At 35.0% G+C, this 26,010-nt stretch overlaps 2 protein-coding genes across 7 annotated transcripts; one reads left to right on the plus strand and one right to left on the minus strand.

The window, feature by feature from the left end:
- Window positions 1–1,955: 1,955 nt before the first annotated feature.
- Window positions 1,956–7,220, plus strand: LOC127088127 (THO complex subunit 5B). 2 transcript variants are annotated; one of them, XM_051029041.1, is made up of 8 exons: window positions 1,956–2,306; window positions 2,402–2,692; window positions 3,247–3,583; window positions 4,020–4,357; window positions 4,470–4,720; window positions 5,347–5,914; window positions 5,998–6,132; window positions 6,382–7,220. In XM_051029041.1, the coding sequence occupies exons 1-8, from the start codon at window positions 2,061–2,063 to the stop codon at window positions 6,634–6,636; spliced, it is 2,421 nt and encodes an 806-aa protein (XP_050884998.1). In that variant the 5' UTR covers window positions 1,956–2,060; the 3' UTR covers window positions 6,637–7,220. The 2 variants fall into 2 exon arrangements, with proteins under 2 accessions (XP_050884998.1, XP_050884999.1); XM_051029042.1 differs by lacking the exons at window positions 5,347–5,914; window positions 5,998–6,132; window positions 6,382–7,220 and adding an exon at window positions 5,060–5,309.
- Window positions 7,221–20,556: 13,336 nt separating this feature from the next.
- Window positions 20,557–24,943, minus strand: LOC127088129 (bZIP transcription factor 46). Of its 5 annotated transcripts, XR_007790126.1 has the most exons (6): window positions 23,029–24,761; window positions 22,032–22,103; window positions 21,886–21,915; window positions 21,519–21,742; window positions 20,834–20,947; window positions 20,557–20,745 (listed from the first exon to the last, which is right to left on the minus strand). XR_007790126.1 is itself a non-coding variant. In XM_051029043.1 (5 exons), the coding sequence occupies exons 2-5, from the start codon at window positions 24,166–24,168 to the stop codon at window positions 20,873–20,875; spliced, it is 1,317 nt and encodes a 438-aa protein (XP_050885000.1). In that variant the 5' UTR covers window positions 24,169–24,202; window positions 24,770–24,943; the 3' UTR covers window positions 20,557–20,872. The 5 variants fall into 5 exon arrangements, 4 of the variants coding, with proteins under 4 accessions (XP_050885000.1, XP_050885001.1, XP_050885003.1 ...); XM_051029043.1 differs by lacking the exon at window positions 21,519–21,742 and adding an exon at window positions 24,770–24,943 and having other exon boundaries at window positions 20,557–20,947; window positions 23,029–24,202; XM_051029044.1 differs by lacking the exon at window positions 21,519–21,742.
- Between the last annotated feature and the right edge of the window lie 1,067 nt (window positions 24,944–26,010).

The following is a 26,010-nucleotide window of genomic DNA, read 5'->3' on the forward strand; positions in this document are numbered from 1 at the left end:
CACCAAGATCATCCATGTCTACCTTCCGATCGCAGCATCGTCAAAATCTAGAGTGTTGGGAAGTTAAATCCTTTTCACCAACCAAAAGTCCAATCCGTATTGGCAACCAGAGAAAGCCCAAAGTCCAACTTTTCATTGGAATTTTCAAAACCAATGACCAATCCCCATTGTCATCATTTTTGAAACCCGATGCTCATCGATAATCCACAATCCAACAATGTTTAACAAACCAAAATCCAATCATCATTGGTACTTAAAAGCCCAATCTTCATTGGCATATCAAACACTAGCTAGCATTGCTATTCCAAAACCCATTTTCGCTTAACCTTTCTGAGGAAAGAAAATCAAGCCCACAAAAGTCCAATCATGCATTTGCATTCCTACATGCATTAACCATAACATCTCATGCATTATTCATGCATAACATATCCCCCGAGATAGAGCATCATGCAATACAAAAATTTCACGCATCAGGCATGTCATGTCCTCTAAGATAAAATATCGCATAATACAATCACGAAACATGCATACATAACATAATTAAGATTCAGAACCTTTCACGAAAGTCCAAGTCAATCCTCAACCTAGTTAGTGGTATTTCTACATGTGGATTTTCATCTGACACATTTTCTCATTGGATATCCCTAGTGAGCTTATTTGATGATGATATTCCCCAGTGAGTTTGCTAAAATTTGCTCCCTAGGCAGATGTTACCCTAAAAATTCTCCTTTAGAACTTTTCCTATGCAAAGCTTTCCCTAGTAAATCTTCTCCCGATGGAGTGCTTTCTTGAATGTTTTCACAACCGACTATCTTCTTTTACGATACCTGTCGACCCCTGAGTTGACGCTGGTGTCTTTACCTTTACATTTTTTATTTGAATGACGACCCCCAAGTTGATAATGACAATCTTACCTTTATATTTTTGATATGTGCTCAACCCGATGAGTTAATGTTGATGTTGTTTTTATATAAACCCCAAAGATCACGCGATATCCTATGAAAGAGAGGAAGTAACCACCACTAACAGTCCAAATTCCTTTAGAAAGATACTCAAGTACTATAGTCCCCAAAGGTCATCATGAGGAGACAAGTGAAAACACATCAAGAGTACAAAGCACATTAAGGCTCAAGTTCCCTATGATGATGACGTCACATCATGACTTTCCACTTAAACCAGACAATGACCGACAAAAGAAAGGGAACATGGCAAAGCCCCTACCCTTTGAAGTAGGAGTAAATGCTTGATGAGCAACTGTTTGGGACCCCTCTTAGGGGCCAATAACAACGACCCAAAATGCAAAATGATTCAACAAGTCAAGCAAGAGACATATGCCCTATTCTGAGCAAGGAAGTAGATAATCTCAACACAAAGATCAATCAAACGGATTTCTACATCTCGCGTCGATAGATTAGCGAACTATTATAACCAGTTCACTATATAAAAGGAGAACACAATTTCTTAGGTATTCGAATTCAAATCTCATTTACTTCATCTCATTCTCACATTGACTTGGACGTTGGAGTGTTAACCTTGCAGGTTAGCCCCTTCTACATCGTACTGGAATATTAAGTCCACCATTGCAATTCATATCCATCGTTCATCGATCAATTTTGGTTCCTACGTGGAATGCTAACTAACTTTTCGCTCGAGCTGCAAAAACTGATCCTTTGAATCGAAGAGAATCACAATGAGTAAAAAAACTCTCTTTCAATTTTTTTTAACATTACTATACCTAGGACCGAACTCGAACACAAATCATCTAATTAAACTAAAACAAATACTTTGCGTCCCATCCAAATGCTCTTATTGTCTCTTTTTCTATTAACATGTATTTTTGTTCTTCTTTTTATAACTAAAAAATATTTCGAATACATTTTGTAATTCTATTTATTATTTAAAATTATTGATAAAATAAGCATTTGAGCCTTGTTTCCACTAATGATAAACTATAATGACAATTTCATTTCTTAGCTCAAATATTATTATAAGGTGAGAACCGGATTTAAGGGAAGAAGCAGAAGGGTTTTAGGTCAAGCAGAGAGAAAACTAAACTGAAAATGGAAGACGGTGAGATAGAAGAGGGTTCTTCAATCGCCGTCGAAGATGAACACCAACAAGCGTTTGCGCATTCCTCCGAAGACCCCATCTCGGAGGAATCACCCTACGAAATTCTCCACAACAGCAAATCTTCCATTGAAACCATCATCTCCGATATCCTCTCCATCAAAAAAGATGCTAAACCCAAACAACTCCTTCGAGATCTCGTCACTCAAATGTTCCTTCACTTCATTACTCTCCGCCAGGTTCCTAGGGTTTATTCAATTTCACAAATTCATTATTTCCATTCTCCTGAAATTGCAGATTCGATAACATTCAACTTTTATGTTAATTTTTTCAGGCGAATCGCTCTATATTGATTGAGGAAGACCGTGTCAAAATGGAAACCGAACGTGCGAAGGCACCGGTAGATTTCACGACCCTGCAACTTCACAATTTGGTGTACGAAAAGAGTCACTATCTTAAAGCGATTAAGGCTTGTAAAGACTTCAAGTCTAAATATCCTGACATTGAACTCGTACCCGAGGAAGAATTTTTACGCGACGCTCCCAAGGATATCAAGGATTCCGTTTTGTCAAAAGACAGTGCTCATAATCTGATGCTCAAGAGACTCAACTTTGAGCTATACCAGGTAATGATGTGATATTATGTTGCAAAATCATACATTGTATATTCAACATTATGTAATTAGCTTAGAAGTGTGCATTATATATTTTAATTATATTTTAAAGAGAATGTGATATTGGTGTATTGAATTTTGGCAGAAGTTTTTATCTTCTTTTTAATATAGTGTGTTTCTGTTCTCACCAAAAAAATTGTATTGACTAGCTAGAAATTGCTGCTCTTGTGTTAAGAAAGGATTGTAGGATAAATACAGGGTTGCCTTGTGTTAATTCATATCTATGTTTTTCTAGACATGTATAAATTTGATCATCTTTAATGGTAGTTACTAGATATTTTGTTGATAAAGTTAAGAGAAGAGTGTGCGCGTGGTGCTTTCGTGTTAAACAGAGTGTGGTCTTATAGCTGGTGGGTTTGTCTTTAAATATGCTAGTTGCGTTCTCTTGAAGTTGAAAAACTCTTCCTCTCCTTCGTTCATCTTCTATCACTGCATTACTTGTTCGAGTTTTCAAGAAAATAGCATTAAATATGCTTATGATGATACTTATATGAAACTTCTATCAGCGTAAAGAGCTCTGCAAACATCATGCGAAACTGGAACAACAAAAGAAAATCCTTTTGGATACTATTGCAAACCGAAAGAAGTTCCTGACAAGTCTCCCTTCACATCTCAAGTCTCTTAAGAAAGCATCATTGCCTGTTCAAAATCAACTAGGAATTATGCATACTAAGAAACTAAAGCAGCATCATTCAGCAGAGTTGCTTCCACCAGCTCTTTATGTGATTTACTCACAGCTATTAGCTCACAAGGAGGCCTTTGTAGAACCCATTGATTTGGAGATTGTAGGAAGCCTGAAAGATGCTCAAGCTTTTGCTCGTAAGCAAGCTCACAAGGAAACCGGTAAGTGAGAGCTGATACGTGAAATTTAGCATTCTATAAATATACTATATTACCAGATATATTGCCACTGACGTGTATATTCTGACCCTAGATTATATTTATGAACATCATTTTTTAAAATTATTTAACTTCAAACCAGTGAATCACACTATCACTCCAAATGTTTTATTCCGTACATTGTTAGCTCTTGAAAGTTATAGATAGTTGTAATACTAACATCAAGATAACAAGTAAAACAAAGGAAGTTTGTTACCAACATTTAAGTACTGTGTTTCCTTTGCTTTGTTTGCAATCTTTCTATGCATGTGCCCTATGCGGCTTTAGAATTTCTTGAGCATTTGAAAAATTTAAAACTGAATCTCAAATTGATTTGTTATTTTCTCTTGCTCAATTTAAAATGTATTCACTATGACGTGATTTTATTTTTACTACTCAGGCATTTCCACTGTCACAGAGAGTTCTAAATTGGAAGATGATGTTCCTGATGATGAAGAAGATGGTCAGAGACGTAGAAAAAGGCCAAGGAGGGTACAAGTCAAGGAGAGCTCTGATCAAGGGGGCATATTTCAAAGTCACCCACTTAAAATCATTATCCATGTGTATGAAGATGATACTTCTGATCCTAAGCCTGCAAAACTAATTACTCTAAGCTTTGAGTACATGGTTAAATTGAATATTGTATGTGTTGGAATAGAAGGATCTAATGATGGTCCTGACAGTGACATCTTATGCAATTTATTTCCTAATGATACAGGGCTTGAGCTTCCTCACCAGGTTTGATTGCTTTCCTGTTACAGGCATGTTCTTCATTTTGCTATCAGCATCTTTGATGTATTATCCTACTCATCAATTATCTTCCATTTCTTTCGTTTAAATGATGATGCAGTCAGCTAAGCTCTTTGTTCAAGATGCTATAACGTTCAATGCTCAAAGAACTTCACGTCCTTACAAATGGGCTCAGCATCTGGCAGGGATTGATTTCTTACCTGAGGTGTCTCCATTGCTCCCCACTGAGAACAGTGAAGCAGCAAAGAGCGAAGATGTTATATCTGGTCTCTCATTATATCGCCAACAGAACCGAGTACAGACAGTTCTGCAGAAAATCCGCTCAAGGAGAAAAGCTCAATTGGCTCTTCTGTGAGTCACGGCTTTAGCATGTTTACAGTTTTAGAATTTTAGAATATCAAGGATCTTTTCTTGATGTTCAACGAAGATAAATACTGTAATTCTATCAACCTAAGATTTGCTATCAGACTTTGCTTTGGTTGTGTTTTTGTTATTGACATCTCAGTAATGTTTCTTTGTTTGCCTCCCTGTTCTGAATCTTTTAGTGTTTATGCTGCATGTAACACTTTCTTTTTTCAGTTCATTTACAGAAATTCATTTATATTTTCAAGGATCCCTGTTTATCTTGATTATAGACATTGATGGGCATGCATAAGTTAAAACTTGTGGAGTTCTTTGGCTGCCTTACAGGGAACAGCTAGAATCTCTTACCAAACTTGAGTGGCCTCTTTTGTCAACCTAAGATTTGCTATCTGGCTTTGCTTTGGTTGTGATTTTGTTATTGACATCTTAGTAATGTTTCTTTGTTTGCCTCCCTGTTCTGAATCCTTTTAGTGTCTATGCTGCACGTATGACTTTTTTTCAGTCTATTTACAGAAATTCAATTCTATTTTCAAGGATCCCTAGTTTATCTTGATTATCAATGTTGACGGGCATGCTGAAGTTAAAATTTGTGGAATTCTTTGGCTGGCTTACAGGGAACAGCTAGAATCTCTTACCAAGCTTGAGTGGCCTCTTTTGTCCTGCAAAAGTGTTCCATGGGCTTTGCACACCCCTTTGTGCAAATTGGATGGCTGGTCACCTATAAAAGCCCCTGTACCTAGTGAAACTTCACCTCTGGCTACCATAGATAAAGAGGAGCATGTTCAAGAATCAATGGATGTTGATGTAATTGAAAATTCTGGGGCCACAAAAGAAGAACTCGATGGTATGACGGAAGATGGAGAGCTTCCAACTTTACTTCCAAAGATGACTAAGTTTGACCACTCCAAACAAGCTAGCTTAATTTCAAAAAGTATCATTCCTTCACTTAGTAAAGCTAGGTCAAAGAGTTTCAAAAAAGTTGATGATAGTTCAGATTTCTTGCTGGATACTGATAGTGATTTTGATGAGCCTGCACAAATTGGAAGTGAACACGAAGATACTGTATCTGATTACTGTGCCAGAAAGTCTCTTTCATGGATAGATTCTAGTGTGAAGGAATTCCTCCTTGTTCTTAGCAGAAAAACTAATGCAGAGGATAGAAATGTGAATTTAGAAGCCAAGGTAAAAAAAACATCCTTTTTTAATCTACAAAATGAATTCAAGGATCTTTTGGAATTTCCACCTAGATTTTATTTTTTTGACAGATCAAGATCAGTATGGAATATCCTCTAAGGCCTCCACTTTTTGCATTGAGTCTTTGCCGTATACCTGTTGGGGAGAATCATTTTAAGAATGATGGATTGGAGTGGTACAATGAACTTCGCGCAATGGAAGCGGAGGTGAGTAACTGATCATTCTAGATGTTACTGCTGTATAATCATTTGCTGCATCTTATGATTTCTTCAAGGAATGAGACTCATATAATCACATGGTTTTTTGTTCTTGAGATGAGTCTGAAATCCACCTTCCCCTCGCCAAAATGTCCAAAGATAAAATAAACAGAAAAGAAGAAAACCACCTAATATCTGCATCATAACAAATGTTGCCATTTTCTTTATTTGTTTTAATGCTTTCATTCTAAATTGTAGGTCAACTTACATATGGTAAAGACACTACCTGTCATTGAACACAATCATGTATTGGCTCATCAAGTGAGTTGTCTTGCCATGTTGTTTGATTATTATTTAGACGAGTCCTCATCATCCGAAAGGAAAAACTGCACTACCTTGGTTGATGTTGGCTTATGCAAGCCTGTTAGTGGTGGGTTCCTGGGCAGATCTTTTAGAGGAAGGGATCACCGGAAGATGATCTCCTGGAAAGACATGACATTTACTTCAAGCTGACCCCAGTAGCGGTAAGTTTCCAGCTAGATCTTTCAGAGGGAAAAACTGCAATGATGATCTTCTTTGAGGACATTGAGTTCATGTGAAATTGACCGGGTAGTTATGTTCAGCTCTGGACAGCACACGTGGAGTATACACAGTGGTGCCTATATCGACTGTTGTAAGAATAAGGCAAATTTTCATCCCTTGTGTGCGTTAGCTAGCCTACCATCATTCCTTGACTTTACAGTTGGAAATCTGGTTGAGACACTGATAGATTGTGAAGGTGTCATTTCAGCCATTGATTATAGCAATTCAATATTTGACAAGTGCAGCTGCACGGATTCAAGTATACCCCTACTTTGATGAGAAACGCCTGAATAGTGGCTGTAGTGATTTTTCAAGTTCATTGTAAGTTGTAATTTATTGATTGTACTGTAGGATATCTTTATTCTTTTTCGTATTGGTATTTCCTTGTACAATTTTTCTTCACAGTATTCCGTGAGTATGGTCTAATAACCCGTGAAAGTTTAGCCACATGACCACATCATTGAATGAAGTTGTACAACTATGCTTGGATGTAATGTTTATCGTATGTTCAATTTTTTTTTCTTCTGATTGTAGGAGATTAAAGAAATGTTCAAGTAAGTCCCCATCTAAACCAACGAAATATTCTTCATATTCTCAACTTTTCCACTAGCCTAAAATCCTTACCAAAACTCAAGATCTATCATATAATTAAAGGAGGATGATTGAAAACACTAAAGAATGAATTGACCTTATTCTTCCTAATCTACTCAACAACAATCTTTTTTCTCTAGAATCAATTAATTGTGACCGTTGTCATGGCCATCAATTAATTATTTATAAATTTAGATATTGAAATTCTTTTGTTGTGAGGTGTGTCAATTTTTTTAAACACAAGTGTGTTTCTTTTTCACTCAATGACAAAATGAGTACTTCTTCATTTTGTTTAATTCCTATAGACATATTGACATGGGAGGTCTATCCAAGATTTTAAACATATCAGGTGCCCGTGGCTTTGTAACCTTTATTGGTGTATGCACTCTAGTTATTTGAGTCTACTTGTTAAAACAAAAATCCAAAGCCACTTCTATATTTCTCCAGTTTTTTTAATGGTTAAAAAACATTTTGGTGTGAATGTTAAGAGGATTAAATCTGATGTTAAATATTGCTTTAATTACGTTCTTTATGAAAAGAAGAGGTTCCTATTCATGACTCTTCAAGTGTTAAAACACCCCAATCAAATGAGATTGCTGAGAGAAAAGACCACTTGTTAGACCAAACAAATGTTATGATATTTCAAAATAATGTTTTTAAGAAATACTTTTAAGTAAAGTGTATTTCATTAATCTTCACCTTTAGTGACATATCCTTCAAAAATCCTATAAATTCTTATCTTCGTTCTATTCTGATGTGTCCAACTCCAATAATCTCATTAATAGAATATTTGAGTCTATTTTATTTGTCCATATTCATAATGATAGTAGATAAATTTTTTATTATAGAGCCTTAAAATGTGTCTTTATAGATTTTTTTTTTAATCTAAAGAATGAAGTATTTGACTCAAACTTTATTAGTTGAGGCATTTGAAGATTGAGTACAAGGTAGTTGGTTATTCCTTTTTTCCTCAACTCTCAATCCGTAAGAAACTTTTCCGATGATCACCTTTGTTTTTTATGATGCTTATGGTTCATCTGTACACTACTAAAATTGCAATTTTGTAAATCTGAAAGAAAGAAACAACAACAACAAACTTGTTTATTAAAGACAAACATAGATTTATTGGTACAAAGGGGAATCAAGTATTGTAGCTAATACTCTAGATTGACTTGAGAGATTGACTTGTTGGACGTAAAAGAGAATTACATAAATTAATACAAATTTAGAAAATTCCAAATTAACATGTCATTGGAAAAAATATTGAACGTCTTGCATGGTGTTGTTTAAGTCTTGGTTCTGTTTGGTCCACTCTACCCTCGTCTGATTGATGCTGATGCTTGAGAGGAGCGACTTCGCTTTGGACCCATTCCCTGAAACAACAACAATAACACTAGAAAGTGCAAAGAGATTAGAAAAAAAAGGATTAGAGAGAGTTTTTAGTCTCTATTTCTTCTTTCAACCCCTTTCTCAAGTCTTTGTCCTACTGCTCCTAAATTTGACATGCTATAAAACAAAAAAGAATTAATTGAAATAAAATAAAATTTAAATTTTGCAATTGAAATAATTTTTTTTCTGATGTGTTGCCCCCATTAAGCACTTCTTTAAGGTTCTAATCTTGACCTTTCGATTTTTGTGTTAGGGTGACATATATGACAAGAAAAACACATCATCCTTCTTCCTTTTGTTTGGTAGGAATTCCATCACTTTCAAGAATTGAATGTTTTCCTTCCATATTCTATTCAGCTTGATAGTATTGAACAATGCATAAATCTCATCCAATACTTCATCTATTTCTCCTATTTTATTAGCCTTGTTACTAGGTATAAAACTATTCTTTTGTTGAAGATCTTATAGTTGAACATCTACGTCTAAACGAATTATTACATTTGGAGTTTCATCCAAAACTATATAATCTTCATCTTGCATTCTTCTTCTTTTTCCATATATAATTTTCACCTCCGCTTCTTCTATTCTTGCTTCTATTCCTTTATCAGATGATATGAACTTTTCTTCTTCTTTCTCTTTTTCAATTCCTCTTTCATCGACGACCTCACATTCCTTTTTGAATTCTCTTTCAATTTCAAATTTTCTATCGAACTCCCAACTACAACTCAGTTTTAATGCTAATTAGCTAGATACTATACCAAGTTGCATAGCTAAGTTCTCGAAGGATGCTTCCATGTCCCTTTGCAAGGTTTCTTTCTGCCTATTGATTTGAGTAATCTTTATGAACTTAGTCAAGGTTTCTCCAATTCCTCATTCATCGAATACCTCACATTTTTGTTTGACTTCTCTTTCAAATTCCGCATCTCTAGGATTATCTAATATATTTTCATAGAAATCCCCATTAGATCTCAGTTTTAATGTTAATTGGATGAATATTTGACCAAGTTGCATCTCTAAATTCTCGAAGGATATTTCCATGTTACTTAACACTGTATCTTTATGCCTATTGAGTTTCTCGAAATTAAGTCAAGTCATCTTTATAAACTGAGTCAGAGTTTCTTCAAGTTGAGATGATGAATCCTCTTCCTATGAATGATCAATGTTGATGTAATGTTTTGACACTGAATAATTTCGAGCATTTTTCAGAATGAGTATTTTTGCTGCAAGCTCCTTTGAATAAGCTTCAAACTTTGCCAAGGTAGCATATAGGTCATCTCGCATGATTGTCTTGACCTAACATACACAACAAAAAGAAGAATAGCTTAATAGCACTGCACTTAGATAAGTTTTTTTAAACAAAATAAAACTAAAAAGAGAAAGAATAGGGAAAGAAAATTTAAGAAGAAACAAAATAACTAATTACAAAAAAAATATTTACAATTGAAAACAGAAATAAAAAAAACAATATTAAACGTTGCACAAGCGTCGTCTTGTTGAAATTATCAACAGTCCCCGACAACGGTGCCAAAAATTTGATGACTTATTGGCAAGTGTACTGATGATATCGCAATAATAAAAAAGACCGAATCCACAGGGACTGCTATTTAACATGACAATATTGTGCGATGCATAAAAAATACTAAATTAGGGGGACTTTCGAGTTTTGAATGCGAAAATAAAATAAAGTGTTCTAACAAATTCACTAAAGTGGCCAGATTGTACGTAGAATACCCTATTTCTCTATTGTTGATGTTCAATGCATTACATAAATGATATTGTCACTATAATCCCACAACGAATTAACAAAACTACTATAACCAATCCCTTGTGATATAACTCACTAAGCACTACTCAAAGTTTTCTATCTCTGGTTCACCAACGTAAGCATGATTAGACAATGCAACAGAGCGTTAATTCCTAAGCCACTACTCGGCATCTCCTATCCCCATTCAACCAACTAAGCACAACAATTTCCCTGGGTCCAACACATAGACTAATGGTCAGTATTTCCTATGTGTCCAAAATCAGATTAAAAGAGTATCTCACATAAAAAATATTAAGAATAAGGTGAAATTGAATAGAATTATAAATTAATTTACTCGTGCAATATCAAATCAAACATGTTACATATGTCCCAACAATATCAAAATAGGTTCATCAAATACAACCTAAACTAGAGAGAATTAACTACTCATAATTGAAATTATAATACCAAATATTAATAAAAGGTTTGCATAAGAATTCCCTTGAAGAATTGGCCTCCAATGACTTCAAATGCTCTCCAAATATGTCTTATGGTGTTGCAAATCATCCCTTTTTGTGTAAAGTTGCGGAACCCTTGAAAAAAAATACCAAAACTCCCCTTTTAAAGCAGTCAAAACGCATCAGAAAAGCCCAAAAAACAACCCATCGCGCGCGTGATACTTTTCCATCGCGCATGTGATTTTGAACATGATGCATCGTGCACACGATCCTTTCTATTGCACGCTTGATTATTCCAGAATGTAGATATTTATTTTAGATTCATTTTGAAAAAAACTCCGCATCAAAATGAGTTACGGAACTCCAGGTATGATCAATTTACTGGACAAACGTTAAAATGTAAATTATGCTGAAAATTATTTGTTTCATCATAATTTCTTCCCGATTTCTTGGCTTTGCTCTATTTCTTCAACTTCTTCATTTTCTTCATGATTATTCATATTTAACTTATCTTGAACTTGATATTTCATCGAATTCAACACAAATACTCATAAAAATCATGTAATGACAAGATGTCATCAATATATCTTAGAAATCTTAAGTGTTTAAGAATCTTTCTGTGTGTTGTATCACTTTTATACTTCTGATTTTACATCAAATGTAGTTGTTATCTATTCTCCTAAACTATTTTTTTAGAGTATATAAAGTCTCTTACTGGTTTATTTGAATAATGGAAGTCTCTTGCCAGTTTGTTTGAGCATTGGAAGTTTATTGCCTGTGTGCTTGAGCAAAAGTCTCTTTCTACTGTGATTGAGCAGTTGAAGTCTCTTTCTAGTTTTCTTGAGCAAAGTGTAATTTGTTTGATTATAGTTAAAATCTTTTTTTGGATAAGGGGGCTGTACTACTCTCTGGTTTTGGGAGGAACCAATATAACTCTATGTGTTGCTTTACTTATTTCTTCTGAATTTTATTCATTTCACTGCTAACAACTCTGAAATCAGATTATGAACTTGTTCAGATTATGAAGTTGGTTTTTCAGAAGAGAAAAATAATTAAAATACAAAATTTAACCAATCTTCTTATGTATTTTTCTCATATTCAGTTGGCATCAGAGCCCGACATGTCCTGAACAGTTAACAGTGGTGCAGAAAAGACCCTAAGAAAAATACATCTTCCATCATGCCTGATGATCTTAAAGTAACTAGTCTTGATGATTGTACTCCTCGTGGTAATAATAACCATGGTCAAAGTACATATGATAAAAACAATTATATTTCTAGACCACTAACATTCAATGGTAACTCTACTGAGTTTGATTGATGGAAAAGCAAAATGTACACCCGTATCACAGGGCTTGATGATGATTTATGGGATATTCTTGAAGATGGAATCAACTTTGAAGTTGATGGAATAGGTATGGTGACTGATAGAAATAATCTTACATCTGCTCAGAAAAAGGTCTATAGAAATCATCATATAGTGGTGTGTATTTTGGTGGAATCTCTACCACACTCAGAGTACATAAATATCATTTACAAATCTATTGCCAAAACCATATTTTAATCTTTATGTGCCACTTATGAAGGGAATCTGCAAGTCAATGAAGTTAAGGCTAATATGTTGGCTCAACAATAAAAAATGTTCATAATGGAAAATGATAAGAGTATTGAAACCATGTTTTCAAGGCTTCAAATACTTATGTATGGGCTTTAGATTATGAACAAAAACTACAACACATCTGATCATGTCAAGAAGATTCTTAGGAGTCTTCTTGTCAGAGACAAACCAAAGGTAACAACTATTCAAGAAGCAAAAGACCCGAACAATGTCAGTCTTGAAAGTATGATAAGTAATCTCCAAATCCATGAGTTAGAACTCAATGTAAATGAAGAACTAATCAAGAAATCAAAGTCTCTAGCTTTGAAATCTGTTGGGAGGTCTGAGAAATCTTTTCAGACTTGGGAGCATAAATAAGCCACTCATGATGAAGCTTCTGATGATGATGAAATGACTTTCAACATAAAGAAATTTCAATATCTTGCCAATAAGAACATGAGGTTCTCTGGTAAAAAATCTGGTTTTAGAGGAACAAGCTCCAGAGCAAACAAGGGTGATTAGAAAGGCTGCTTCAACTGTCAGAAGCCTGGTCATTTCATTGTTGATTGTCCCGATCTTCAGAAGGACAAATCCAAAAAGGAAAACTTCCAAAAGAACACCTTCAGAAGTAAATTCAAGAAAAGTCTCATGGAAACATGGGATGAACTTGATGACAAAATAGAAGCTGGCAAGAGTAAAGAAGAAGCCAACCTAGATTTGGTTGCTTCAACACTCTCAGATTCAAAATCAGAAGCTGGTTCTAGCTCAAATTCAGAGGATATAGAAGACATATTTTCTAAACTCTCTAGATTTGATTTAATTACTTTATGTCAAGATTTTATGGATAGATGCCAACAGAAATCCAGACATATGAACATTATAAAGAAGTAATATGGTATTATAAGAGATGAACTAAACCTTTCTAAAGACAAGATTGAAAAACTTGAAAGAGATCAGATTGCTTTAATAAAAGATATGTCTGACAAACCTCTTAATGAGTATGAATTATCTCCTCAAGAGTTATGGCTCTAACAAAACTAAACTTGCATCCATGATCTATGGTGTAAGTAGAAGAAAAGGAGAAGGTCTTGGTTATCATAAAAAAAATCTTATAATCCAAGGACTGAAATCTTGATGAAACCATCAGATCATTCTTCTTCAAGCTCTGATCAAAAAGGGATGATCTCTCATTTTGTGCCTACTAATAAAGAAAAGGGTTTAAACCAAACAAAACCAATAACTGCAAAGACAGAGGTTCTGAAGAAATCAGAACCTGAGATCCCCAAATCAAAGGTTCTTAAGAAATCAAAACTAATGAACCTAAATTCAAAGGTTCTAAAAGAACCCGAATATGAAACATCTAAGTCAAATGTTATGAAGAAGCTAGAACCTAAGACATCAGTTTACATGGCTTTGAAAGGTCAAAAACCTAAGACTATGAATCATTCAAGACAGCAAACTTATAAGTCCAAAGTCTTGAATGATCCAAAGCCTTATTACAAATATAAGACCCAAAATAAGAGAAGGCATATCATAACTAACACTAAAGGACCTATAAAAGTATGGGTACCAAAGAGTGATATATTCCAAATCCCAACTCTGAAAGAGGAAGGAAATGTGGAATTTGGAAGAAACTAGTAAAACAATATTACTGGTATTGGGTAGACTGATGATGTCCAATCAAGAGCTGGTGCTTCAGATTCTTAAATCAATCTCTGAAGTTTATCCAGTTAATATAGGGTTTGAAAATACTCCTGATGGTTTTCAGAAGGTCATTGTTGAACAATGTAGTTCCTCATGAACTATCTCATACCAAAATCTTCTCAAAGAAAGCTTGGAATAAAATGTTAAAGCTCTTTCATAATATGTATAGAGGTATGATTGGTTCTTACTCTATCTAAACAATTACTATATCAAATATTTTGTAGAGAGATTATCATATTTGTGGAAACATTTTTTTACAATCTACTGCTATTTGCTTAACCACGAATCCAATTGAACATTATGGAACCAAGCACATTGAATTAAAATATATCTTTATTAAAGAATAGTGCTTGCTTCTAAATAGAGTATCAAAGTCTAATGTTAATCAGAAGTAGCTTCAATCAGGGTTTGGGAAACTGCCTCTGATGAAAAATGACTTCTGAAAGACTTCAGACTCTGAGACTTAGGAGTGGATTATTTGCTTCATATAACATTTAAGTAAAAAAAATTCTTATCTTCTTTTGACACCTGTCCCACTTGAAATTCCACATGTTTGATAATTGTCTTGCATGCATTGTAGGAGTTTGGGTAATGGGTATTAATGTAAAAATCTATTATAGTTCTATGAAATATACTCCTTTGTCATTAACTATGATAATTAACTTTTGTTTCTTTCAAAATTGAAACCAGCCTTTCAATTTTTTTCACCTAAACCACTTCATCGCACATTTCTTCACACACTTATCATTTCTCTCTCCTACACATTTCGTTTTTCTGAAAAATCCTAGGAAAACCCTAAACTTATTCAATGACATTCTCTTCTTCTCAACAAATTCCTCTTAATGTGGATTATGGAGAAAGTCTTAAGACTAGTCCTAGATCCTGATCATTTAGAGAAGAAGATATGGAACTCATCATTGAGCAAGTAGTGGATTTCAAGAGTTTTGCTGCAAATGGGTATCCTCTGAGTGAGCATTTTGAAAAGCAAGGATAGATGAACTACTTCAACATTTTGAATGGTTCAACATATCCTCTTCTTGTCAAGGATTTCTGGGTAAGGGCTGAAGTGTATGATGAGTTTGCTGCATTGGCTGAAGAAAGAAATGCTGTATCAAATGACAAGAGTCTGAAAGGGAAAACAAGAGCTGAAATGGGTTTAAAGGAGTTTAAATGTACTAAAATTAGGTATGCGGTCATGGGAGTTGATATTGCTATCACCTAAGACAATATTTCTTAACTCACCGGTGTTGAGAATGTTGGTATTGTGAAACATAACTCAAAGGATGGAACAAAGTTTGCCTCTGAGATCAAAGAAAATCTTTTTCAGAATAAAAAAGATTATGGAAAAGTGAAGAATCTGCATCTTCTAATCAAACTCCTCTTCAGAATTATCATAAGCAGTCTGATTCTTAGAGAAGGCACTTTTGATAAGATTTCATGAGATCATGAACACTTTCTATGGGTTTTGATCAACGACCAACCATTGAATCTCCCTGCTTATATCTTTCATCATCTATGTCCAAAGCAGGTTGTAAATGTTCGGATCACCACTAACACCAAACCAGTCATTTTTATGCTGGACATGACCAGAACACTTTCTATGGGTTTTGATCAATGACCAGCCTTTGAATCTCCCTGCTGGCTACCATGTCCAATACTGCTATGATAGAAGTGCATCTAACAACCAGACTGAAAATATCATCATAATCAATCCCCTTCTACTGTGAATACCCCTTTGCAACTAGGCGAGCCTTGAACTTTTCCCCTTATTTTTCTGTTATTGCTGGATTTTTCTTGTACACCCACTTATAACTAATAGCTCTCTTTCCCCGTGGCAACTGAACAAGATCCCATGTCTCATTCTTTTTCAAGGATTTCATCTCCTCCATCATAACACCCACCCACTTATCTTTCTTCTGGTTAGCCATAGCCTCTCGAAAGGTAGAAGGGTCTCCTGAGCTAGTAAGAAGAGCATATACTGCTAAGTCTTCAAACCCATATCTGAATGAAGGTGTAATACGACGGGGATCCCTATCACGTACAAGTGTGTGGTCTTGTACTCCACCTGAATCTTGCACTCCACCTGAATCTGAGTCTGGTTCATCCTATTGTTGGGCTACAATCTGTCTTTGACTCACTGGTGGCTCCTTAATGTCAACCTGAATCTTGTCCAGAATGGAACTTTCTAAACCAGTATCTGACACAACTGTCACATTTGAGTATTTGAACATCAATTGCTCATCAAATATAACACATCTGCCGACAACCACTTTCCTCTTAATCGGATCCTATAACTTGTACCCCTTCACATCTTTATTGTAGCCAATAAAGATGCACTATTTTGAATTAGGATCAAGTTTAGACCGATCCTCATTGGAAATATGCACATATGCTGGACATCAAAAAATACTCAAATCACTTAGATCAATGGGGTTTCCTCTCCACACCTCCTATGCAACTTTTCTATCCAATGAAGATCGTTGTGATATGTTGACTAGATAACACGTCATATTGAGTGTTACTGCCCAATTTTTTTTGAAAGACCAACATTCAACCAAAGGCACCTTGCCTTCTCCATCAGAGTCATGTTCATCCTCTTTGCAACAACATTTTTTGTGGTGTCTTCCTCACAGAAAAGTGCCTCTAGATTTCATTCTCCTCATAGAAATTCATCAAATTATTGTCTGTGTATTTAGTTCCATTATCAGACCATAAATACGTTATTTTTCTCTTTGTATGGTTATCAACCTCCTCCTTCCATAGTTTGAACTTAAAAGACCTCGGATTTATATTTCATGAAATAAACCTAGAACTTACGAGAAAAATCATCAGGGAATGTCACAAAGTAATTGGAACCTCCAACAGAGGGCTCTTTTGTAGGCCCCCAGACATTAGAATGGACATAGTCTAAGATTCTATTGGTCTTGTGTTGCTCGGTCTTAAAACAGACTTTACACTGTTTCCCAATAACACAATACTTGCACAATCCAATTGTGCAACTGCGAACACTCTTCAACAAATTCATCTTATGTAGTTCCATCCTCCCACATTCACTGAGATAACCTAAGCACACATGCCACGGTTCGGTTGCATCAATATCAGTTTCAGCAAATGCTACATCACATATAACTGTGCCCCATAACAACTTATAAATGTTTCCTGCAGTCCTCCTTGGTTTCATCACTGTCATTGCATCCTTGCCAACCCTCATGATGTCTATATCTCCATCTGACCGAAATGAATAACCATTTGCTTGTAGGGTAACCAGAGAAATCAAATTCTTCCTCAATTCTGGAACATAACGCACATCACTCAACGTGCACACGTGATCATCCAAATAAATTTTAGTTTTCCCATTTCCAGTGATGGTACAAGTTTTATCATCACCTAAATAGACAAAACCAAAATCACCTGATTTAAAAGAGTTGGATTATTCCCGGTGCAGCGTCATATGATAAGAGCACCTAGAATCAAAAATCCATGCATCAATGCACTTTGTAGATGAAACGCAAAGCAAATCCTCTTCACTACAGGAGCCATCAAATTGAACTACATTTGTTGAACTATTATTTCCTGACTTGTTTAGACATTCCCTCTTCTAATGGCCAATTTGCTTGCAACCATAACATTTTGTTGTTTTTTTATCCTTGGACTTGAACCTTTTTTTCTTTCTAGAACCCATTGCTTTGCCTTGCCTCTGCCACGAACTTGACCTTCCTTCACAAACAAACCTCCACCTGAGCTTCCTCCACCTTCCTCTACACTTTGGCGACATTGTGAGTGTTGAAAATTAGTATAAGAAATAGAATTCATAGTGATTGTTTCCTTCTCGTATGTGAGAGTGGTCACCAAGTGATCACAAGAGCTTGGTAAAGAGCACATCAAAACAATGACTTTATCCTCATCGTCAACCTTCACACCAAACCGTGTCAAATCAGCGAGGATGTTGTAGAAAATGTTGACATGAGTCTGCAAATCGCCTTCTTCCTGCATCTTTAGGCTATAGAGCCGCTGCTTCACGAACAATTTGTTCATGAGTGTCTTGGACATGTATTGATTTTCTAATTTTTCCCAAATATCCTTCGGAGTTATGAGGTCCAGGATATGATTCATCACGTCATCAGAAATACAAAGTCTTATCAAACCTGCGGCCTTCTCCTTCATCTTGTTCCAATCAATAGTTGTGATGTATGTCGGTTTCTCATCACGAAGTGCCTTCTGTAAACCTTGTTGAGCCAACAAAATCTTAACCCTCTTTTGCCATAAATCGAAATTGTCTGTTCCGTCGGACTGTGTCACTTCGAGTTTCGCACCTCCTGGATTAAGCGTCATCTGATACCAATTGTTAAAACAGAAACACGAATACAAATCAGAGTAAAGAGAAACACACAAAAGTTTTATTCACGCAATTCAGCCAAATTGCCTACGTTTGCGACTATAGAGTAATTATAGTTCCTTTTATTTATGTCTTGTGAATTGCATATAGATTACAGTGTTATAAGCCATATATATAATACAAGGTTTTAGTTTATCTAAAACTCTAATCCTTAATTTCCCTTGACAAACAATTATCTATACCCATAATTATCTCATCAATATGAACTATTCTCTCAACAATCCATAATTATATCAACAACTCATAACTCTCTCTCTCTCTCCCTCCCTCCCTCCCTCTCAAAACTCCCTCCCTCCCTCTCTCTCTCTCTCTCTCTCTCTCTCTCTCTCTCTCTCTCCTCTCTCTCTATCTCTCTCTCTCTCTCTCTCTCTCTCTCCTCTCTCTTCTCTCTCTCTCTCTCTCCTCTCTCTCTCTCTCTCTACTCTCTCTCTCTCTCTCGATCTCTCTCTCCTCTCTCTCTCTCTCTCTCTCTCTCTCTATCTCTCCTCTCTCTCTCTCTCTCTCTCTTCCTCTCTCTCTTCTTCTCTCTCTACTCTCTCTCTCTCTTCTCTCTCTCTCTCTCTCTCTCTCTCTCTCTCTTCTCTCTCTCTCTCTCTCTATCTCTCTCTCTCTCTCTCTCTCTCTCTCTCTCTCTCTCTCCTCTCTCTCTCTCTCTCTCTCTCTCTCCTCTCTCTCTCTCTCTCTCTCTCTCTCTCTCTCTCTCTCTATATATATAATATATATTATATAATTACTTTCTCACGTAATAGTATTTTATGAGATTTTATTTGATTGTAATTTAATCATGTTAAATTTTAGAGAAATCTCCGTGCCACCCTCATTTTATACGTGATTTTATATTTTAATAATATTCAAATTGTCATTGCGGAAAGTCAAGACCAAAAATTCGGTAGTTAAAAATAAATATGTGGTACTGACCAAAATATCCGGCGTACCGGATATATAAAAATATTTAAAATATGTGTCTCGGATCTTCATTGAATTTTTTTTTCTAACCTTCCGAATTTTTTAAAATGTGGAAAAAATAGTGTAAGGACTTTTTTAAATGTGCAGAAAAAATGCATAAATATTTCTGAATTTTTCTAAAAATGCAGAAAAAGGCATAATTATTTCCAGATATTTCGGAAAATGCGAAAAAATATATAAATATTTATGATTTTTTTGAATTGTCCATTTGAATGCATTTTTTCCGGTTATTTTAAAAAATACAAAAATATTTATGTATTTTTTCAGCAATTTTCAAATTATACGGAAGAATTTATGCCTTTTTATAGGACATTTACGAAATATGCGAAAATATTTTTGAATTTTTTAGAATATTCAGTAAAAATTCAAGAAAAATTTAGAAAAAAACATAAAAAAAATACTGTAAAAATTTAAACTCACGCAAATATGCTCTAGTGTCTCTGAAAAATCTGAAAAGTTAAAAGAGATTTTGTAAAAATTCGAAATTGTACAATTAATTTTGTGAATAAAAATATAAAATAGTGTAAAGGTAATATGATAAAAGTATAAGCATTGTGGGAATACAAATTGGGGATGGTAGGAAGACTCCTCTAAATTTTACAACCAGCGGTAGGCCGGCTTCGGCTATGCACAAGAGATGGCTGTATTGTGAAGTGTATACCAATTGTCATCCTGATCTTAATAAGTCAATTGGGTATAGATAACATTAAAAATGAACACTTTCCAATTCAAATTTGTGACCCAAACTTTCAAAGTCAGTGGAGTTTGGGTGAGTTTGTTGATATTCTCTTTTTGTTTACACAAGTTTATATTCTTATTTAAAAACATTTTATGTATAAAGCGATACATGTCATTTTTTTCTTAGCAAATATCATTAAATTATTGATACTGTTCATTAGTGTAGTGAATAAGTTATGAATCTGAGTTTCCTTAATGCTTGTGGTCTCATAAAAAATGATGCAAATAACAAACTGTGGGCGCGGTCTCATAAAAAACTTGTAAGCCACTAGTCCAAACTCATGAATAGTGCATTAAATAGAAGTACGTACATGATGAACACATATTTCACCCTCTCACAGAATCAAATTCAGTGAAGGTGTTCTGTTCTGCACAACACAATGGTGGCATGAAATTGGACGGGCGCTGATACATACTCTCACGGTACTGTGCATATCCTCCCTAACTATGTATGCAAACTGTTAGCAAGACATTAAAGTTTTCAGGACTATAATCTAAACTGCAAAAGCCTCAATCTACAGAAAAAACATGTATTTATGTATTTACATAATGTTTTTACTGCGGAATAATAATTCAATCTTCCATCTACCATGGACCGGTTTGTGTTCGTCTTAAGCATTTTCTCTTGACTTCTCGCTGCAAATTCATCATTTCTTTAACCTGCAATATCACCGGGTGCCAAATGGTTAAGTACTAAGGTGGCAAAAACATGATTTGGAACATGTGTAAATGGTCTGAGAATATGTTTAAACAGAAATCAGATATGTAGATACACATGATTTGGAACATGTGAAGTGGTTCAGAAGTATGTTTATACAGTAAAAGCAGATGCCAAAAACATTCATAAAAAGATATAGACATCACATGCTAATTCATGATCACTCCCACTGTTCTCCCACTGAGAATTCCTAGTAGCAAGCCTAACAATGCTAATAGGATGAAACAGTTAGAATTATGACGGTTAGCTATAGATATGCTGAAAGAAATGCAAAAGATAAGTATGATCTAAATTGGGATTTCATGAGAAGGGAAATCCTATACTGAGTTCTGGAAATTCTGGTAAACTTAATTCACAAACCAGTTACAACTTACAGAAAGTAATGCAACCAACATTTATGTCTGAAGAGCAATCTCAACCAGAAAAGTACACTGATTGTTATCTAATCAAATAAAAAATAAATTAAAAGAACTTTTTTAATAATTGAGGGTGTGGGATAATTAATAGGAAAACCTAAATCATGCAGTAGTTTAAAGCATATGTTCGGATCACCACTAACACCAAACCAGCCGTTTTTATGCTGAACATGACCAGCACACCAAAATGCGTTGATTGGCATAGCCTGTGATCAAATGTTATCTTCACAATGACCTTTATCAAACGCTCCATTGCTCTTGGCGGATGAATGACCAATTAGCATGTTATATGAAGGAAGCTAAAACCACGACTCATGACATCTTGACCAATTAGTCACAAAACAGGGCACAAGAAAACAACTGTGTTTTAGAAAAACTTGTGACATGTACAGTTAAGGTAAATTCAAATACATGCAATGACAGAAAGCCAAAAAGGAGTGATTTCCACTGAAAGCTGAACTTACTTGATTTTTCTGAATTTCCATGATTTCTTCCTGCAGTATTCAAAATAATGGTCGATTAGAAATTTTTTAGAGTTAAAGGACCTTAAGCTACAAATTCAATTGAACGCCTGCATCTGGTTGTGACAAGAGGAAGTAGTCAGAATTACCTGCTTTTTCTGAAGTTCTTCATTCTCTTCTTTTAATTTTGCTACTTCTGCTTCCAATTCCATGGTATAAGCCTGAAAATAAATGAAAATAAAAATGTAAGACTGGACTTACACCTGATATCTTAATGTTATTACAAATTTCGAAACTTCAATTCATTCCCATGTCATGTTCCCACCAAAATCCATTTACAGGTTACTTATTATATGCTTTTATGGATCTTATGATGATCCAACTACAGTTATGTTCCCCAATCAGCTGCACTATTACCTTGTCAAACCTGAATCTGTACAACTTCCCATGACTGTAACTTGTCAAAAATCTTTCACTTTTCATCAGGTCAGTTCGCTATCATATTACCACTCTGCTGCAGATACACAGCATGCTTACAGAGGACAAAAGCAGAATGTCAATGGCGGACTGAGTAGTATCTCTAGTAGTAAAATCATAACATGACTCTAATCACCATTACATTCTTTTGATTTTTGAAATGATTGCATAATGCAACTTCAGCTGCCACCAAACCATATTTGAGTTTATCTAATGGCATAAGCATTTGTTAGACATGTCTGTAAGCTGTTTTCATCTTATTTCCATAGGCTCTTCAGACTAGCTTATAAAAACAGCTTGATCTTATTTGATATTTTGTTATAAAAATAACTTATACATACACATATGATAAGCGCTTAATTAAGCTGTTTATACAAACAGGGTATCAATTATATTTTCACAACAAAGGAAGGCCAGAAGAACTCTTTTCTGTTACTAGAAGTAAAACCTACAGCCTGCATTGGCAGGCGTTCGATTCTATCGCTCAGACCAGTACACGGAGGTTGCAGTTGCAAATGTAAGTTACAAACAAGCATTCCTTTTCATCCATTCTTTGGTCTAGATCTCAGCATATGTTAGTCTACTTGCATCGAAGTTAAAGAACTATGATTGCCAAATTTAGATTAACGATAAAATTACAACAACTAGATTTTAAATAAAAAGATCTACCTGCTTGCGAGCGCGGGATCTAGCAGCTGACTCTCTATTCTTTATCATTCTTCTCTGCCTCCTTTCAATTACCTTCTCCACAGCTCCATTACCCTTCCTTCCTCGCATACCACCATTAAATACATAAGGAACCGGCGACACAGAAGAAGTATCCCCATTAGACTTTCCAAGTTTATCACCAGATATTTGGTTAGCCGGTGACACAGCACCAATTTGAACAGCCCCAGGTGCCAAACCAACCATACCAATCCCTCCGCCTTGCACAAGATTAGCATTCATGCCTTGATCAGGAGAAAGCCCCATAATTCCACCTCTCAGTGCTTGATTACTAGACAAAGGCATCTGAGTTGCATAGTTCAAAACAGGTTGCTTAGGAAATATCTGTTGCTGCTGCTGCTGATGTTGCTGTTGCTGCTGTTGTTGCTGAAGTTGATGTTGCTGAAGTTGTTGATTCTGATGTTGCTGCTGAGACACTGAACTCTGCATCTGTTGCTGATTTGCCGATCTAATCCCATTCACATTCAATGGCAAATTAGTAGGACTCTGAAGGCCAACAAGTGGATCATCATTAGTACCATTCATTCTATTATTATTACCCATAAAACCAGCAACTTTATTCATCTGCTGAGCCTGAAAAGCCAAACCCAAATTACTATTATTCCCAACACGCGCTAGATCGAGAAAAACCCCATCATTCGGTTTCGCATCTTCCCTAACAACACCAGCTCTAACCAAAAACTCTTCCAAAGTCATTTCCCCCAAAGTTGGTTGTCTTTGAGCCTGCGGTGCAGCCAAACTAGGACCATAATCCTTCGAAATATCCTTCCAAACTTCATCAACTGTCTTCTGACTAAGCGTCCGCGGCAGCGTCAAAGAGCCTTGCCTTTGCAAATGATTACTAACAGCCTCTTCACCCCCCATTGTTTGAACCTCTTCTGCAGTCCAAATGTTCTTCAACAATTCATCCATGTTCATTGATCCAAGATCTTTCCCAGAACCACCCATACTATTCATAAATTCATCAATTGTCAAAGAGTACACCGACGATTGCCGCGCTAGAGAAAAACTCCCCGCGGTAGTCCTCCCACCGCCGCCAGCGACGGAGGCTCCCGGTTCATTCCCAAACCCCTTGAAATTCATGCTTCTAATTAATCACTTCCTGTTTCCCCCAAATCTGAAGCAAAACACAATCATAATCACTCCTAAATCACAAATCTGATTCCCCTAACTCCCAAACTTCAAACATAAGCTAACAAAATTACCACAATTTAAGGAAAAATAAATAAATTAACAACTCAGATTTTCAATTCTTTACAACCAAATTGATCATAGAAAGAGAATTTTTTTTTCCCTTATTTTCTTCTCTTTTTTCAAAAAAGAACAACAGCAACAAAAAAAAAGCAGAACTAAACTTGCACGAATCATAAAACGAAAAAAAAAAAGATTTTTGTTGATGTGAGTGTGATACAGGTGGATTAGATTTGATTGGAGCTTATTTTAAACATGCATTTAATTAATTTAAGCTAATCAGAAATTTGCATAGTGTTTATCAAACGTGTAAAATTTCTACATAGTGAATATTAACGATAACAAGAGTTTCGAGATCCTGTAACAAAAATAGACAAAAAAAAATTCAACGCTAGTGCAAAATATCTTTCTCGAGAAAAAAGAAACGAAGTTGGAGAAGAACGAAAAGGAGGAGAAAACAAAGAGAAGGAAAATCTGGAGAAAGAAAACTTACATGGTTGCGCTATTTATTTTACTAATGGTTTAATAGTTATTAGAAGTATTCCTGATTTGGTATGTTTTTGGGAAATTTTGGTTTGTGTGAGAGAGTGTGTGTGGTGTGGTGTGGTGGGTTTGATTTGGCTGCGTTCCTTTCTTCTTGGTTTCAAGAGGTTCCTCTCGATGCGCCAAGTGTCCAATGTCTCTTCACACTTTTCTCTTTCTCTTTTTATTTTCAACTGGACCATCATTTTTTATTTATATCATGTAGGGATTGTTTTTTTATTATTAGAATTTACTGGAATTAAATAAACTATATTATTGTTGTTTTGAGAAATGTGTATGTATATTAAAATGTAATGTGATGTAATTGGAGTGCGTTTCGGGGTTGTTTGTAATTTTTTGTTTTTACTGAGGTGAGAATTGAAATAAAATAAAAGTTTAGGAGGAGAAAGTGTGAAAAGAAAAAAAGGGAAAGTAATGGAGATGGGTATTACTGCCGACCAGGGTACGTGTACCAATGAAAAGAGGTTGGAAGTTGGGAGGGGGAATGATGTGACAGCAACCAATAACATTTTGCTTTCTGTTACCATCGTAGCCGTACACGTTTTCTATTAAAGATAGGGTCACTAATGCTTACTTTTTTAAAAAATAATTGTTTATTTGTTGAATAATTTTTTGAGCAAAAGAATATTTTTTGAATATCCATTTTCTTAAAAAAAAATTATATTAGTATGCTATATTGCCAAATTAAAAAATAGGCACTTTAGAACTGTATCTTGACTTTTTCTTTAAGAAAGTTAATTTTTTTTTTAAACAAAGAAATCTTCAAAGTGTTATTTATTAAAATATATATTATAAATTTTACAGGATCAGATGAGTTATTACATATTTTGATAATCAAGTTTTGTATATAATTTAAGAAGTTCAGATTAATTATTTCCAATACGGTAAAGATGTATGAGAAATATTAACACTTTTATATTATATGACATGCTTACTTAGAAGTAAATTATGACAAAATAAAAAGTTTTCTAAATAGTTGAAAACTTGTCGTAAAGAGGTAATCTCCATGTTCAATTCCAAATGTTTATATTAACCGCTGAGGCCCTTTTCTAGTAGTATATTAGTCATTAATATTTTCATTCAACTTCTAATATTATTCAACAAAAAGGACTAAAGTTGATTGCAATCTCTGAGTAAAAATAGTAACTTCTATGAGCAACGAAAGATATAAATCTACCCTGATATTTTCTC

The sequence above is a fragment of the Lathyrus oleraceus genome, chromosome 5, assembly GCF_024323335.1.
Source record: "Lathyrus oleraceus cultivar Zhongwan6 chromosome 5, CAAS_Psat_ZW6_1.0, whole genome shotgun sequence".
NCBI classification, from domain to species: Eukaryota; Viridiplantae; Streptophyta; class Magnoliopsida; order Fabales; family Fabaceae; genus Lathyrus; species Lathyrus oleraceus.